The 16,316-nt window shown below is 55.0% G+C and overlaps 2 protein-coding genes across 4 annotated transcripts in view; one reads left to right on the forward strand and one right to left on the reverse strand.

Moving 5' to 3' along the window:
• TBCD (tubulin folding cofactor D) overlaps window positions 1–16,316 on the reverse strand; it is a 92,793-nt gene that overhangs the window by 49,538 nt on the left and 26,939 nt on the right. Inside the window, exons 10-13 of the mRNA XM_006106632.3 lie at window positions 15,482–15,618; window positions 14,312–14,372; window positions 13,225–13,299; window positions 11,353–11,447 (exon numbers count right to left, since the gene is read on the reverse strand). Coding sequence (XP_006106694.2) covers window positions 11,353–11,447; window positions 13,225–13,299; window positions 14,312–14,372; window positions 15,482–15,618 — 368 coding nt within the window. The remainder of the gene's footprint in view (window positions 1–11,352; window positions 11,448–13,224; window positions 13,300–14,311; window positions 14,373–15,481; window positions 15,619–16,316) is intronic.
• On the forward strand, window positions 1,464–10,886 carry ZNF750 (zinc finger protein 750). Of its 3 annotated transcripts, XM_023747421.1 has the most exons (5): window positions 1,464–1,668; window positions 2,908–3,077; window positions 5,924–6,180; window positions 6,836–8,457; window positions 8,856–10,886. In XM_023747421.1, exons 4-5 carry the CDS (start codon window positions 7,016–7,018, stop codon window positions 9,565–9,567), a joined length of 2,154 nt encoding a protein of 717 aa, XP_023603189.1. In that variant the 5' UTR covers window positions 1,464–1,668; window positions 2,908–3,077; window positions 5,924–6,180; window positions 6,836–7,015; the 3' UTR covers window positions 9,568–10,886. The 3 variants fall into 3 exon arrangements, with proteins under 3 accessions (XP_023603189.1, XP_014304073.1, XP_006106688.1); XM_014448587.2 differs by lacking the exon at window positions 2,908–3,077; XM_006106626.3 differs by lacking the exons at window positions 2,908–3,077; window positions 5,924–6,180.

Consider the following 16,316-nt stretch of genomic DNA (forward strand, 5'->3'; position numbering starts at 1 on the left):
AGATCCTACTCTGCATGAGTGTGGCTCTTCCACAAAATACCGACTTCTGCTCATGGGCCACAAAGTTTCAATCACACTGTACGTGCGCGCCCGCACGTGGTATTTTGTGGAAGAGCCACACTCAAGGGGCCAAAGAGCCGCATGTGGCTTTCGAGCCGCAGTTTGCCGACCACTGGCCTAGCCTTCCTGAGGACTGGACGCTTGGCCTTTGCTCTCCCAGAGTCCTGAGCCAAGGAAGACTGACCACCTCCTGGAGCGACCTCGGAAGGGAGACGGCCTGGGGAGGAAGGACCCAGCCGCCCCCTCCAGGACACCAGGCAGGTGAGTGAAGCCATCCTGGGTCCCCCGTCCAGTGCACCTGCAGCTTGACACCACCCACGCCCTCAACACCCACAGAGCACAGGGCTGGCAGGGCGGAGGCCAGCCCAGACTCTCGACCCACATCACCCAGACATGACGCAACAGCGGGTAAGGCACCAAGCTTCGGGGCTTCTTCCCCCGGAGCAGCAAGGGGAGCAGCAGGGATCCGCTGCTTCCTGTGACAAGACTTTCCTCTTTAAAGTACACGATGTCTAATACGGACAAAAGTAACTACAAATATTTTTAAAGAATTCAACCCAATGGTAAAGCCTTAAGTAAAATCTTAAGCCTTAATTTTTTAAAGAAACAAACAAACAAAAAAACACAGTATGTGCCTGGGAAGCCCGACCCTGTGTCAGGAACACCGCACGTGGCCGGGTCTGACCCAGCTCACAGCCTCCTCTCCCATCCCCAAACTGACATCACATTCCAGCCACACTAACAGTGGGACACAGCCATGGAGTAAAGAGCAAGCAGTTTAAGTGGGGAGGGGGATAAAAGGGCTCAAAAATTGTCTTAGTTATTATTTTTTTAAGAACGAAAAGGGTAGAGAGGGTGTGCGATTCCCACGGCAGCTGCAGTCCCGCCCTGCAGTGAGCTAGGCCAGCGACCGGTCCCGGGCAAGCGCCAGCAGGTCCCCGCGGGGAGGCAAACGCTGAGCCTGTCTCCCTCCCTCCCGGCTCTCGAGGAGGACGAGGGAGGACAAAGACGGCCAGGCACAGGGTAAAGGGCGAAAGGCAGCAGCTGTCTCCTTCAGACCCAGGGAGAAGACACCAGAGTGTCTGCCTCCGTCGGGGGAGACGTGGTTCAGACCAAATGCCGGCGTTTGCCTGCTGCTCCCTCCACGCGCTGGAGCTGCTGGAGGAAGGGCTCACGTGCTTCTTCATTACAACATCACATATTTATGGGAGTCTGACCTGTGCCCTATTCCTCTCTATTCTAACCAGGAACACATCTGACCCTGTGGCCCTGACGCCTGGCCAGCACTCCATGGCGCTACGCTGGCACCCACGAGGGAAGCAGGCAGCTTCTGGGAGGCACAGAGTGGTGCTCGGCTTGGCCCATGGGTGACGCTGCTCTGAGGCAGCTCGGTGGGTGCAAACACGTGGGAGCAAACACATGAATCGTAGCTGCGGGCAGGAGGAATATCAGGTGCATCTCCAGGCCCTGAGGGCGCAACTCCTCCACTTAAACCCCTCCCACTGGGGCGGCCGCTCAGTTTCTGAGAGCAGCCGGCTGAGACAGTCCTGCTCCTGGGCACTGTCCGCCTCCCACCGCGCCTCCCGCTCCCTGCGCTGCCTGCCTCCGGTAAGTACCTATTATTTCTTCTCAAATTCACCTTTTCTTTCAAAACTACTCTCGGCTGAATCTTAAACTACCTGCTCGGCAAGTCCCTGGCTGCCCTGCTGTTTTCCGAGATTACCTAGACAGCAGGTGCACCCCTCAAAGCTGACCATGATCACAGAACTTTTCACAAGGCGACGCTGCATTCTTGGCCTGGGAACAAGCTTACCTGGGAGTTAAGTCCCTCATTTCTACCATAAAACCCACACAGTCCAAAACAGAACTCGAATTTCTATTATTGCTTATATGTTTCCTCGCCTTAAAAATAAACTATAAGTTTCAACAGAAAAGATCATATATATACATAAATGTGATTATACAGCTGCTGATTTTATAGTTTCTTTAATTTTAAAACCTTTTAAAATGTCAAAGTTTAAAATAAGTGCTGTTTTAACATAAGGTTAAAAAAAAACTTAACCCAAGAGGATCCTTCTGTGTCAGAAGGAAGTGTGTGTTGCTGCTCTTATAAAAGTTTGCATAAATCTGTATATTAGAACAATTACTGACCAAATTACTGGCCAAGTGTGAGACGAGACCTCGTTTGAGCACCGTCTGTCTGCATTTCTACCCTAATTTCTATTTGCATGACCAGAGTCTTCCCCGACTTTGAACTGGTTTGGTTTTGTTTCTGTGCGGACAAGCGGGCAGGCACCATGGGCTCCTGGGCTCTGGTGACAGCCCCCAGCAGAGCGTTAAAGCTGTGCCCTCACTGTGCAGAGCGGTCAGGGACGTGGGGCCTCGGCTGAAACCAGGGGCCCCTGGACCTATTCTCCCAAACCCCTCGCGGAAGCGCCTTTCCCCCAGGCCCGGTGGTCCTGAAGGTTACCCTGCATTGTAAGGACCCAAAAGTCTGGGAAGGGAGTGGCGGCTAATCACTGGAAAAGCTCCATTGGAGTAAAACTCACAAATCTTGTTCTTGCAACACCCTAGTGGGTAGGCGACAATGGCGTGTCCCTGAGTTATGCAATAACGCCACCTCACAATATCGTAATTATAGCATGCCCTTCAGAACGTTCCACCTGACGAGGCCTCTGCCAGACTCCGGACACACCGAGGCAGGGTTTCAGTGCACAGGTTCACGGCATGATGGGATAGCTGCCCAGCCCGGCACAGCAATGTCCCATAAAGTTAAGCTATAATTACCTCTATTTTGTCCTATCAAAGTTTTTTTTTTTAAATCTCCTCCTCTCATCTATTTTTCAGAGTTCAAATTCCTCAGAAACTTTTTAAACTTGCCAGCCACTCACTATTCTCCTAACCACCGTCTCGGCTGCCACAGTAACTGTCCATACTTGGGAAGCCATCAGAGACAGTGAGAGGCAGTGCCCTGCTTCACAGCAGGCAAACAGCCCTGTGGCCAACTGAAACCACATGTAAGCAGTTCTGCCCGGACGCCGGGGGAGAGCACACGCCCTGGGGAGAGCCAGGCAGGGGGAGAAGGGAGGCAGCCAGACGCTGCTCCCAGCTCTTCCCACAGGCAAAAAAGCCAATCAGCTTAGCAAAAGCAGATGTTTAAAATGCTTGAAAAGTCACAAAAAGGACACTTAAATGAAGTAGGAAAACCTCTGTGAGGGCTCCCGCCCTGTGCCTCCCACTGACCGACCTCTGCCTCCGGCGTGGACCCTGGGGTACAGCTGCTTAGTCTGAAGGACAGGATGGTGGTGGCCGCAAGCGGAGCCGCTCAGTCAGAGCAGGTGCGACCTGCCAGCTCCCTCCGAGCCGGCAGAGACAGCCCAGTGGGAGGGCAGGAGGGTGAACACACAGTCACAGAAACCTTTCAACAGGCAGACGCCTGAATTTGAAAGATGCTAACATGGAAAGCCAAGTCACAGGGTCCTGCTCTGTTAGCGTCTCGCTATGCAGCTCTCCAGAGAAGTGTTAACTGAGAAACACGAGTCCCAGGAAAAGGAGAGTGGAGCACCTCTCACGTCCCCCAGAGAAATCTCCCTCTGAATGCAAATCCACTTCCTACAAACAGTTACAGCTCTGGACTGGCCTGTTGTGGCAACAAGGCCCTTTCTGGGAACACCTGACACCAGCAGTTTCAGTTCTAGTTCTGTCACCCTGTAAACCGTCCCTGGGCAGGAGAGCTCACGGACATCCATCATTCCATAGGCTGCCCCTCGAAAGCCCACAACAGCCTCACTTTTACCCGCCTGGTTCCTCTGGCATGACTGCACTTTTAAGGCCGAGTGAACTGCGCCTGCCTCCACGGGCACCTGAAGCCGCTGTGCTTCTTGTTTTAATTAGCGATTGTGCAACCCTGCGGTCAGTTTACCCAGAGTGGCACAATCGCCACTGCTGCACCTGTGACTCCAGTCTGGGCTGTCCTTCCAACAACGAGACCCTAGGACCCTCACCTCCCACAACACGGCACCAAGGGTCATCCCCTGAAGCCTGTGTACTGTCCTTGTGTGCCAACCGGCCAGACAACAAGAAGTCTAGTCAACATCTGAGTGAAAAAAGTACATATTAACATAAAACAATCATTTCCGAAAGTATTCTTTTGGGTAATACTATAACGTACATATAACTTGCCTCCTATAAATCTTTGAGAAACCTTAACCAACGTGGGTCTATTTATATTTTGCCTAAAAGTATTAGCAACATTAGATAAGACTGCTTCTAAACCTGACATCATTTTCTTAAATCCGGAGGGAACTTTCTGCTCAGTTGCGCTCACGTGTTTTAATGCTGGAGGGGGTGGATCCGAGTCCACTCTCGGTATCGCCGGGATTCAGGGCTCGCACCTGATAAACGTTTTGCAACTGTCATCATTGGGATGGTGCTGCAGCGAGTGATGAAATCACCGGTGCTCAGGTCTCTGCCATAACACATCCTATACAACCCTGGGAAGCTGACTTGCAGAGATTCTCACGCCTCCAGAACCAGAGAGCATAATGAGGCGTGCCACCACAGGCCCCGCTGACTTACTTATCTGGCTGGCCCGGCACTGGCTGGAGTCACTTGATGACGGGCGGCAAGGAAATTGTGCTTTTATCACCCAGAGAGTATCTGCCCCCCAAGGTATGGACTGATCTCGTAAAGAATTATTTCACGTCTTTGCTAACTAAGCGGGGACATTAGAAAGACGCAGAGCTAGGATGACGAGTGTCATTTGCTCGGCTTTGACACGGCCGAGCAACTCCTGGCCACACGCGTTGGAGAAGAGGAGGGGGATGAATGTCTCGGGGGGAGGACCCCGGGACCCCCTCTCCGCGTTGTAAGGCAGCCAGGAGTCTCCTTTCACATCCAATATGCGTCCCTCAGTCCCGTCTGCAGAAACTCGGAAGGCTTAGGCTTCAGCAAAGCCTCTTTCTACTCCAACCACCTCCGTAAACACACATGTATTTGAAAGAACTGGGTGACAAAATAGCTCCACAGAGGCAGGTTGTGGGTGGGAGAGTGGTTCTTTGTATTTTTAAGAAATAAGGATACATGAGCAGAGAAACCAGTTTGCTGAGAATAAAATCAGACAGCGTTCTTAGAATTTAAGGTATCCAGTGAAAATTAAAGCTCCACCCTCCCACTTCCACCCCTCCTCCCGAAGGGCCCATGACCTCATCTCCCGAGTGTGGGACCCAAGCAGCTACCTTGTGCTGTGAAAGCAAGTCTCTTAGGTTCCCACACAAAGGCTGCTTTCCTGTCAGTGCCCCCCACCCCCACCCCCACCCCCACCCCCACCCCCGTGTGGAGACTGTGTGTGAAATCCGCCACTCTTGTTCAGGCCTTAAATCAAAACTGCAGCTGAAAAGTTCGTTAAGTCACTTCCTTTGAACCTTGTATTTAAGTGCCTGAAAATATACAGAAGCTAAAGACCTTTTCCTTTTCCCATTTTTATGCAAATGGAGTGCTCACACCTCAGGGCGCCTTCCCCACCCACACGTTTCTCTGGGACACAGTCACTCCAGGGGCTGGTCCTCCCAGATCCACGTCTCAGTTTGGCAGGAGGCAGGCTGAGAGCCCAGGGTGTGCGTGTGCGGAGCCTCTGAAGGAAACAGGGCTGAGACTTGCAGTGCAGCCTGGGGGGGGGGGGGGGGACCCTAAGGAAAAGTAACCTGAAGGCCAGACACCCAGCAGCCCAAGCTGGGACCCAAGGCCCTGGGAGGGACAGCCCTGCCAGCCACTTGCCAGACCTGAGTGGGTGTGGCCCAGGGCCCACTTCCTAAAGGTTAAAAGCTGAAGGGCTCTTACCATGATCCAACCGTCTCTAAAACAGGCACCATCACTGCCTTCCCCGCGGCCAGAAGGGCTGCAAGGCTCTGCTCCTGCCATTTGGAGGCCAGGCCAGGAGAGAGGCAGGCACCCCTGCCACGCTCTCGGCCTCGCAGAGGGATCTGTGTTTGCTGCCAGGCAGGGACGGGGCGCTGCATGGACCTACCCCCCACCACTCACCAGGTGGGCAGTGGAAACAGGCAGTGACCAGAACCAGACGTTGGGTCACTCACAGGCTCCCCTGACAGCACCTCAAACCACGTGAGTGTGTGGAGCCCCCTCCCGTCTGTACTAGAGACGACGTAACTGTCTGTGACATTAGTAGCTTTAGGGTGGGATCCAATTTGCAAAAGTATGTTTAATGCCTGCACGTAGACTACAACCTGCTTAAACAGGGCAGCCCCGGCGAGCAGTGTTTCCTGAACGTCATAATTACATGCTCCCTGTTCTCAGGGAACACACACGCACAGCGCCAGGCCTCCGGCAGTCACGTTCAGCAGTCAGACCGCGCTGTGATGTGACTCAGGCCAGAAACTGTGGGCGTGGTCGGGGCAGGATCCCAGCAGTCACTCGGCCCCTCAGTCCACAACCTTTCTGGCATCTGAGGCCTCAGGTCACAGAAACAAGGTTCCCAAAACTCAAAGAATGACAGGTATTCTCAGAACTGACACCAAACACTCCACACTCCACACTCCTCTTGGCCCCAAGGAAATTCAGGTCAGATTTGAGAAAACAGAAAACGTGTTTCTGAGCGGAGGCAGCTCACCCTGCCCGCACCCACGGGTGGTTACATCTTACATCGCCTGCATCTCCAGGTGCCTTGGGTCGACCCCGCAGCGATCACTGTACGGACAGGGCTGCCCCACTGGCCCTCCAGCCAGTGTCCTGTCACTAAGGCTCTGCTCCTCCTTTGCAGCTCCCAGTCCCCCCGTGAGCGCAACTCTCCTGTGCAGACCCGCAGCGCGTGGAGCTGGCTTCAAGTAAGAGCGGTGGGAAGGAAAGCAAGAGCACGCCTTTAAAACCACCACGTGCGAATCCAACAGGAGCCAGCTGTGAGCCGACCCCTGGGAACGGGAGCCTGAACCGCAAGAGGAAAATGAGTCTTCTCAAAGAGCGGAAGCCCAAAAAGCCGCATTATATCCCCAGGCCTCCGGGAAAGCCCTTCAAGTACAAGTGTTTCCAATGTCCCTTCACCTGCAATGAGAAGTCCCATCTCTTCAACCACATGAAGTACGGTCTCTGTAAGAACTCCATCACCTTAGTCTCGGAGCAAGACCGTGTCCCCAAGTGCCCCAAGTCTAACCCTCTAGACCCTAAGTCCACGCATCAGCCGGACCCCCCGGTGAAGCCCGCCGCGTCCAAGTCTGTCCCACACAGCCTCCCCCACTTGGACACCAAGCTCCCACTCGGCCTGGCCAAGGATGATGCCAAGGAGAACCTGGAACTGCAGCTGCGGGGGCCCCACAAGGGCCCTGGACAGAAGCCTGCTCTCCACAAGGAGGCCGAGCACCGGGGTCCAGCCCCAGAAGCCACGGCGGGCACCCCGCCTGCTCTGGAAGGCGTCGTGCGGCCGTCGGCCTTTGTTCCTGTCGGAGAGCACAGACTCAAAGGGCCAGAACAGGCCGAGGCTCCCGAGGCCCTGGCACTGCCCAGCGCCACCGCCAAGGCCACCACTTTCCACACCAAGTCTGCATTCCACGCCCCTGCCTACCCCTGGAAAGCTGGCTCGCCTTTCCTCCCGCCCGAGTTTTCACATAAAATCCCTCCCACGAAGGGGTTTGGGGCCCTTTCCCCTTACATGCACCCCACAATTCCCGAGTACTCGCCCCACTTTTACACGGAGCATGGACTGGCCACCATCTACTCCCCCTACCGACCGGCCGGGAGCTCGCCCGAGTGTGACACCCCCCTGCTGTCAGTCTTCGGGGCCCAAGACCAAAGACACTTCCTGTCTCACCCCGGGCCGATGCCCAAGCACTTGCACCCGTCCCCCCTGACGTACGACCATTACCGGTTTTTCCAGCAGTACCACCCCAACTTGCCAATTCCTTATGGATTCTACAGACCGGAGTCTGCCTTTTCCTCCTACGGCCTCAGACTCCCGCCCGTCCCTGGTATTTCACAGGATCAGAGCTCTCACCTGCTGGAAGAAGCTGCCCTGGTCTACCCAGCCTCCAGTCCATCCAAGTCAAACCCTTCCCACTCCCACAAAAAACACACGGAGTTTGAGAAAGAGAGTCCGACTGCCGAGGCTGAAGACCCTTCCAAAGACAGGCAGAGGGACACAGAAGGGACCAAGATGAGCCCACGGGCAGGCAGCGCGGCCACGGGCTCCCCGGGAAGGCCAAGCCCCACCAACTTCACACAGACAAGCCAGCCCTGCACTGGGCTGGGCGACCTCTTGGACAAGCCCACGGCGAACGCCCTGGGAAGGCTCCAGCAGCCAGAACGGAGCCTCACAGCCTTCAAGCCCATCCAGAAAAGCACCGAGCGCCCAGACTCCCAGGCTCCAGAAAACAGAGACGACCCTCCACAAAGGTAAGGACGTCTCCTCTTCAGAACCCCCACGGCGTGTCTCTGGCTGTGCTCAGTTAGCAAGGTTAGACTCCCTCTAAAAGAGTCACACAGCCCTAGCCGGGTGGCTCAGTGGATAGAGCGTCGGCCTGCGGACTAAAGGGTCCCGGGTGATCCCTGGTTTGATTCTGGTCAAGGGCACATGCCCGGGTTGCAGGCTTGATCCCCAGTAGGGGGCATGCAGGAGGCAGCCAATCAATGATTCTCTTTCATCATTGAAGTTTCTATCTCCCTCTTCCTTCCTCTCTGAAATCAATAAAAGTATATTTAAAAAAATAAATAAAAATAAAATGAAAGCTTCACACGGCAGCTCTTCTACATAACGTCCCTGCTAAGCCTTCTCTTCTCTTTGCCTCTTCCAGTCTCGATGCCATGGACATCGACACTCCGGCCCGGGCAGGAAGCACCTCGCGAGGCATGGAGGCCCTGCCGCCCAGCCCAGAGGACGGCTCCCGGATAGCCCCGCTGAACCTCTCCAAGAAACCGGAGGCCAGACCAGCAGCAGCTCACGGCCCCCTGTACGCAGACTTCCCAGAGCTGCAGGACGTGCCTCTCAACCTCTCGGTGAAGGACCCCTGCAATGCCCTGACCCTGCGGCCTTCCCCCCACAGCCCAGCGCCAGAGGCGGAACCTGCCACTGCTACTGATCAGAAGACCGGGCCGGAAGGTTCTGGAGATGGGCCAGGACATACAGAGACGAACCAAAACGGCCTTGGCTCTGAAGAAGTTCCAATGACCAGCCCCACTGGGAAGGCCCAGGACACACGGGCCGTGGACAGCAGCGACGAGCAGAAGCAGACGGCAGCCGTGGCCCTCTGCCAACTGGCAGCCTACAGCCCGGGCACCGTCCGGGTGGGCGATGGGGAGCCTATGGCCCAGGAGTCCACCTGCCCACAAGACACGCCAGCTCTCAGTGCCGCGGCGAGCCAGGAGCCTCCGAGTGACCTCAGACCCAAAGGGCAGAAGAGGACCAGCCCCCGGGACTCGGGGAAGCCCCAGCAGGGAGCCAGGAAGACGAAGCTGAGCGGCACGGCCAGAGTGCTCACTCTCCGGAAGAGGACTCGGGTGTCCTAGCGCTGGCTCCCGGCAGGAGGCTGGGCACAGCACACTCTGAAGCAGGTCGCAGGGCAGCACATCCGCCACGGCCCTGCATTTTTTATCTGGTCCATTTCTACAGCAGTTTTTTCTTCTCAGAAAACAAAATACACATAAAGAGAAAAAGAAAAAAAACACACAAAAAGCTACGATTCAGCTCACTTTTTGTAAATATTAAGCATGAATATTATAAGGTGCTTCCGCTTGGGACTGTAAAAATATTTGAATGACTCATACTCTAAGACTGATGAGTTAGACACTGGCTTTTATTTTTATAATAAAATGAATGAAATAGGTTGGACTAAAAGGTAACTTTCAGGTATAAGCCATGTCATAGGAAATCTTTTAAAAGTACTTTTCTTATAAATACAATTCTTACACTAGAACAAATGGTCTCAACTGTATCATTAAATCTACTGTGTTGTGAAGTAACAATGACTAGAAATGCCAGGAGCAGCATTTTCAGCACCAGCATTAAAGTGCTGAGGACATTGTGACTTGTTGTGAGTAAATAAGACACAAACATCAAGAGGCTATTTATAGAAATAATTTATTTCCAGGAGGGAAAGTGTATTACTGGTGGAGCTATTATCAATATAGTCCATTCCATATAATGTTACAGTGAACTTTCTGATTCATGCAGCCTCACTTTCCACTTCCTAAAATGATGTATATATTGCCAATTTTCCAATAAACTCATAAACTTTAAGAGGACACAAAATGGAGACAAATGTGAACTCTGTGTTCTATTTTAGAGTATTCTGCCATAATAAACTCAGTGAAAAAAGAGACTAGAGCTGAGGCAACAATTAAAACAGAATGAGAGTGAGTGTGAGTGTGTGTGCACGTGTGAGCGTGCGAGTGCACGTGCAGCCCAGTGGGCACCAAGCGCAGGCACGACCCACCTGGCTCCTCTGAGCCTCCCCCAGGGCCCTGGGCCTCGGAGCGCTGCAGGAGGACGAGCTTCCAGAGCCTGGCTTCCTAAAGGGCTGCTGAGAAGGCCAGCGGGCCTTCGAGCTCCTCCTCCCCAGGCTCTTCACAGCAGCCCTGTTTCTCCCACGGGTACCCCACCTGAGATGTCAACAAAGGCCCTGGAGAGGCATGTGGTGCTGAGGTGGATTCACTCCAGGGACTCGGGAGGAAGTCCTCGACCAGGCAGGTGGTGGTCACCAAAATGCAGGTCCAGTGACGTCAGAGGACAAACTGCTAAAGCAAGAAAGCCATTCCCAACCACCTGTGTATGTACAAGGCTTCTCAGCACAGAGCTAAAAAATAAAATTTTTTAAAGAAAAATAAAATGTGTATGTAAAACCTTGCCTCATCCTAAGAGATAGCCTGAACTACCCTGGCCGGGTGGCTCAGTTGGTTGGAGCATCGTCCCATGCACCAGAAGGCTGTGTGGGTTCCATCCCCAGTTGGGGTGCATGCAGAGGGCAACCGATCAATGTTTCTCTCTCACATCAATGTTTCTCTCTCTTCCCCTTCCTCTCTCTCTAAAATCACTAAAAACATATCCTCAGGTGAGGATTAAATTAAATTAAATTCCCCAGCAGGGAGAAGCAGCAATTAGGAAAGAGAAAGGCCCATATAAGAAGGAAGGTGAGCGAGATCTAGCACATTCTCTCCTACAAACACTGCCCGTCAGTGAGGGCACAGGCCTGGTTGTGGGCTCACACAGGCCATGCTGGGGAGATGGGGAGAGACGAGGCACCCACGTCTACAACAGTCCTGACGATTCAAAGCAAACGTACAGCAGGTACTCACCGTCCGGGAGTCGGGGAGGGAGCAGCAGGCCCCTTCTGCCCAGTTCTGCCAGCGCCAGACATCCCCCATGCCAGGCGTTGTCCGTCTCCTGGAAACTGAGAGCACACAGAACCGTGAGACCACAGCGCTTTCTCCAGGCCCCGTGTGCAGAAGTCCACACCTGATGCCCAGAAGCCTCACCAAAGCCCACCTGTAAGTTTAAAACATCAGCAGATACAGGAAATGCAATACTCCAATTTCACTGGGGAGCACTCGGCTGCTGCACTGGGAACCACAGCCCAGCTACAATCAGAGTTCATAGAAATGACAAAATAAAGGCAAAGGAGTATTTGAGCTTAAACTCAGGAGGACAAGAGAAGCTACACTAAGACTGCTGGACTGGAGAAAGACCCACACACCTGACCAGAGATGTGTCTTTTGGGAGAAAAAATGTTCAATGCATGGGGGAGGGGCTTCAGGAGGGAGGCTGTGCGTGCAGCGGCGAAGGGGAGGGAGGAAAGGGGGGAGTTCCATACAAAGGAGCTTTAACTGACCAGAGGGAAGGAGCAGATAACAGAGCTGGAGGCAGACAGCCGTCCCTGGAGAAGGGGCCAGAGGAAAAGCTCCCAAATCCCGTCTCAGAGCTCCGTCTTCTCTCAACAGCAAGACACTCCACCGTGGCCTCAACAATGGCCACCCCCTCAGCGGCCACCCAGGGACACCTCTGTGCCCAGCAGGGTCCTAGCACCATCAGCATGCCCATCACCACACCACCAGGACAGAACTCCAGGAAGATGCCCTCAAACAAGCCAGCAGAACTGCCAGAAAAGACAGGGAAGTCTTGTTCCTCGTCCAGGGCCCCCCAGGCCCGACAAGAAGTGTACGTTTCTGCGGGAAGTGAGATGTCTCCACGAGAAGACACCCCGACCACATTGCACTATTATTCTGAAAAAGATGACCCACATCTGACATCCTGTTCCCTGCACTCCTGACATTGTCACCAAGCAGGCTCCAGGCGAAGTCAAGAAGAAACCGCTGAGGAGGAGCAGGGGCTCTGAGGGACGCTCGAGGAGCGGCCTCGGTGACTAACACACACACCTGAGCACCCAGAAGTGCTGACGGTGCCCTTTCCATACTCAGCGGCAATCCTAGAAGAAAAGCCACCAGCTAATGAGGGAGGAGAGCAACCACTGGCCTAGCAAACAGCACCCGTTCTCCAAACACCTGCTTCTGAAACCAGGCATGACACTTGAGCATGAACCCCCGGGAGTAACTGCTCGCTGCGCCTGTCTCCAATGCACGTGCACACACCTGGGAGCACCTTGCTGCCTGGGCTCTGCCCTGTCCCGACCTGCAGGCCCCAGGCTCACACCCGTGTCAAGGGCAGGCCGTCTGCCACCAGACTTCCTGCAAGGCTGGGACAGGTGCAACCCAACCACCACCACGTGTGGCTGTTGACATTGAAATCTGGCAAAATTAAAGTAAAACTTACAATTCAGACCTCAGTGATACCAGCCTCTTTTTATAGTCGCAATAGTCACAAGTGGCTCGTGGCTGCCCTAGAGACAGATCCAGAACATTCCATCCTCACGAATGCTCCCTGGGACAGTGCAGACCACAGGTTCTCTCTAAGAATACCTATGTGTGTATGTTCAAGACTGACTTTTTCCCTTAAGGTTTACGAAATGTAACAAAACCTAAGCTGATAAAATATATCAGAAATACCGGGAGTTCTCAAATTCACTTCAAACAGAAAAAAAAAACACATAACTCTGGGGCTCTGACAAGAAGCTCAATTAAAGAAAATGCAAAAGGTCGGAGAGAAAAGCCACCACTTCCCGCCAGAAGTGCATCTCCCTCTCCCCTCCCCACCCCCGCCCCGCCCGCACGTACCTGAAACAGTCCAGCACCGACCCCACCACGTCATCCGCCAGCTCCTGGGGAAGCCTTCCAGCCACCCTGCCGATTCTGGAAGAGAAGGGCCAGGGCGTTCGTCAGCACCGCCAGCCCATCGTGGAGGCACACGCCAGGCCAGGAGCCGTCCAGCCACCTCCCTCCCTCCAGAGACGGGGACGCAGAGGCTGACCCAAAGCCAGAGGCACACACTGCACTCCACAGTCACCTGCCCCACAGGACTCCACGAGGCTGCCACAAACACACCTCTGTGCGCCTCTAAGGTCGGATGCAAAGGGTGGGCACGCAGCACCCAGCACCTGCAGACCCTCGCGCCTGGCGGGAGGCCCCACTTCCACTGTGGACGCCAACCACAGGCTCCCGCCAGGCTACCGATGTGGGACCAGCATCCCTGCACAGGCCCTGCCGGCCAGGCCCTGGCCAAGCTCCCCAGGAAGGGCCCTCGCTCCAGCCCATCCCAGTCCAACCGGACGTGACTTTGGACTCAGATGCTGCCCTGTGCCCCCTGCAGCCTGAGTGCTCGTGTATCTGGATGATCAGCACAGAAGCCCAGGGGAACCCCTGGGGGGAACCCCTCCCCCCCAGCATCCTCACTCCATTTTATGTTTCTCCACAACAGAGGGCTCATGGACGTCTTCACCTCTATTGTGTACTTGGTCCCCCAGTGCCCTCACCCCACGGTAGATTCTGCCTTGTGGGAGGCCTGGCCCTGCTGGGCAGCACCTTCTGTGTAGGCATAACAGAGGGTGCCGGCCAGCCCCATCCTGCAGACCCGGGGATTGAATGGGGCCTCGAGTGTCTGTGGGGGGTGGGGAACACCAGCGGGTGGGACAGGCACACTGGCATATACTAATTCTGCCCATTCTAGACAAAAAAAACCAAGGAAATAAAGGAGCCTCAAGTCAACCTCAGTGATTATCTTTAAAATTAGGACATAAAAAAACAAATGTAAATTAGAAAAAACCCCAGTTCTCAGATTCCACATGAAGTGCTGAATTAGGTGAGGGGTCTCGTTCACAAGCCGCCAGCCCCCACACCCAGCGCTCAGCGAGATGGCGTCACCTACCCTTTGGCCGCAGACCACCGCACGACCGTGTCCTTGTCCTTCAGCCCGACCAGCAGCTGCTCTGCAGAAGACAGGAAGGAAGGTCCGTGAGCGCCTGAGTCACTGCCTCGCCTCCCAGCTTCAGGCACCCAGCCCTCACATCACTGAGAGAGCACCATGGAGGGAATTGTGTTCATTCTAATGACAAGAAAAGCGCATTTCCTTCTCTGTTCTAACCATCTGAAGCCAACTTTTGCCATTGTGCCTCAGAAGCACATTCACCTGAGCGGCCCCAGGCACAAAGCACCAGGAAAGCCAGAGTCAACAGTGACCTGAGCCAGTGAGCAAGGCCCCCAGAAACACACAGGAGCCAGACGGGGACAGGGACTTGAGGATGGGCCCGACTTCAGGAAAAGCCATGCAAAGGCCGGACGGAAGGAGTGGGGATGGTGTCAGAGCCCTCACGGTAAGGGCCTTGCAAGCCCAGTGGGTGGAAACCTTGACGGAGGGCCCCAGGGAAGGCCTGCCGTGGAGGAGGAACAGGAGCCTGTGCAGGCGGACGAGCTCTCTGTGATGGGCAGTCTGGAACCTTGGGGGTGCGATCGGGGAGGAGGTGAGACACTGCCCTTCAGCACAGGGAGCCTGGAGCAGTGAATGCCAGAGTGGGAGCCCATCGGTGAGAGGCAGAGACTGACCAGGAGTCGGCAGAGGCTGGCCCTGCGTGTGGGGCCTGGCCATGAGGCAGGGGTGGGGAAGCAGGCTCTGCTGATGACTCTGCCTGTGTTCAGCAGGAACTGCCACCTGGGGTGAGAGTGGGGCAGGTGGAGAGCTCTGTGAGGTGGGAGTGGGCGGCTGGGGCCAAGGAAGCTGAGCTCGGAGCGCCAGGTGAGGCCTGGGAGTCTGATGTACACTGGGAGTGAGGTGGAAATGAAGGCCAACAGTGGTAGAATCTCAGGGTCCAGGACCCCAATGGCCACGGGTATGGATGTTCTCGTGGGGATGGGGATGGACTGCAGGCCACATGCTCAATGGACACAAAGAAGGTCATGTGACAATGGCACAAATGGGCAAGTGGGGGTGCAGCCAACAGACTGACCTCAGAGCCTCCACCAAAGCGCTGCAGGGAGCAAGTGGGGACAGAGCCTCGTCTCCCACCCGCCCCGACAGCCGCTCAGGCTGCAGGCCACACACCTATCACACTCTCCACCTCCTCAGGGACGTCATAGCCCTCCTCGCTGTCAGGGGTCTCGACAGGCGTCCGGGCCTCCCTCTGGCTCTGGGTGCTGGCCTGCAGGTTCGCAGCCAAGGAGCGGCAGCCACGCTGGTACCTGCAGGGACCACACTTGACCTTAGGCCCACTGTCATAGCTCAGAGCCTAGCAAACAATCTGGACAATGGAAATCGACAACTGAGTGTCACTTGGGATCTGCACCGAGACCACCAGGAAAAGATGACTAACCGTAGCCACAGAATCAGACCCAAACTCCCAAAGACTCAGAGTCCTCAGTGCCGGCTGTCACGTCTGCAGGTGGAAAGGCAGCCGGGCAGCCTTGGAACCGCCCACAGGCCTCATCCTCACTCACAGCTGGCAGCACCTTGCCACACGCTCCACCTCCCAGCCCCACATCACCCCGGCGCTCCAGCTAGTCCACTGCCCTCACCCACAGACACTGTCCTTCAGCACAGGGAGCCTATAGATTCTGTCCGCCACCCACAAGCCTCCTCCCAACCAGCAGAAGCCACCGGCACCATCTCCCGCCAGCACAGGCTGGTTCAGCTGTATGATTCTGCCCAGCTCTTGACTCTCTTGCTGCCTCAGTTTCCCCACCTATAAAATGCCCAACACAGAGGGCTGCAACAATGACAGATGAGAGGATGTGCACCAGGCACTCAGACCAGGGCCTTTCCTTCTGGAAGGTGGCAAGCACACAGGACCTGCCTCGAGGGTGGCTGGGACAGGCCTGGAGCATTAAGAGTGCCCAAGTCAAGTTACAGAACAAATGCTGGGGGCTGCAGCCTTAGGTCA

This window comes from Myotis lucifugus, unplaced genomic scaffold (genome assembly GCF_000147115.1).
Source record: "Myotis lucifugus unplaced genomic scaffold, Myoluc2.0 scaffold_871, whole genome shotgun sequence".
Taxonomy (NCBI): Eukaryota; Metazoa; Chordata; class Mammalia; order Chiroptera; family Vespertilionidae; genus Myotis; species Myotis lucifugus.

What these genes read in the sequence shown, in the direction of transcription:
- ZNF750 (XM_023747421.1), top strand. Translation starts at nt 7,016, where the DNA reads ATGAGTCTTCTCAAAGAGCGGAAGCCCAAAAAGCCGCATTATATCCCC. An exon ending in AGAGACGACCCTCCACAAAG is followed by an intron (nt 8,458 to 8,855) that starts GTAAGGACGTCT and finishes TGCCTCTTCCAG; the next exon opens with TCTCGATGCCATGGACATCG.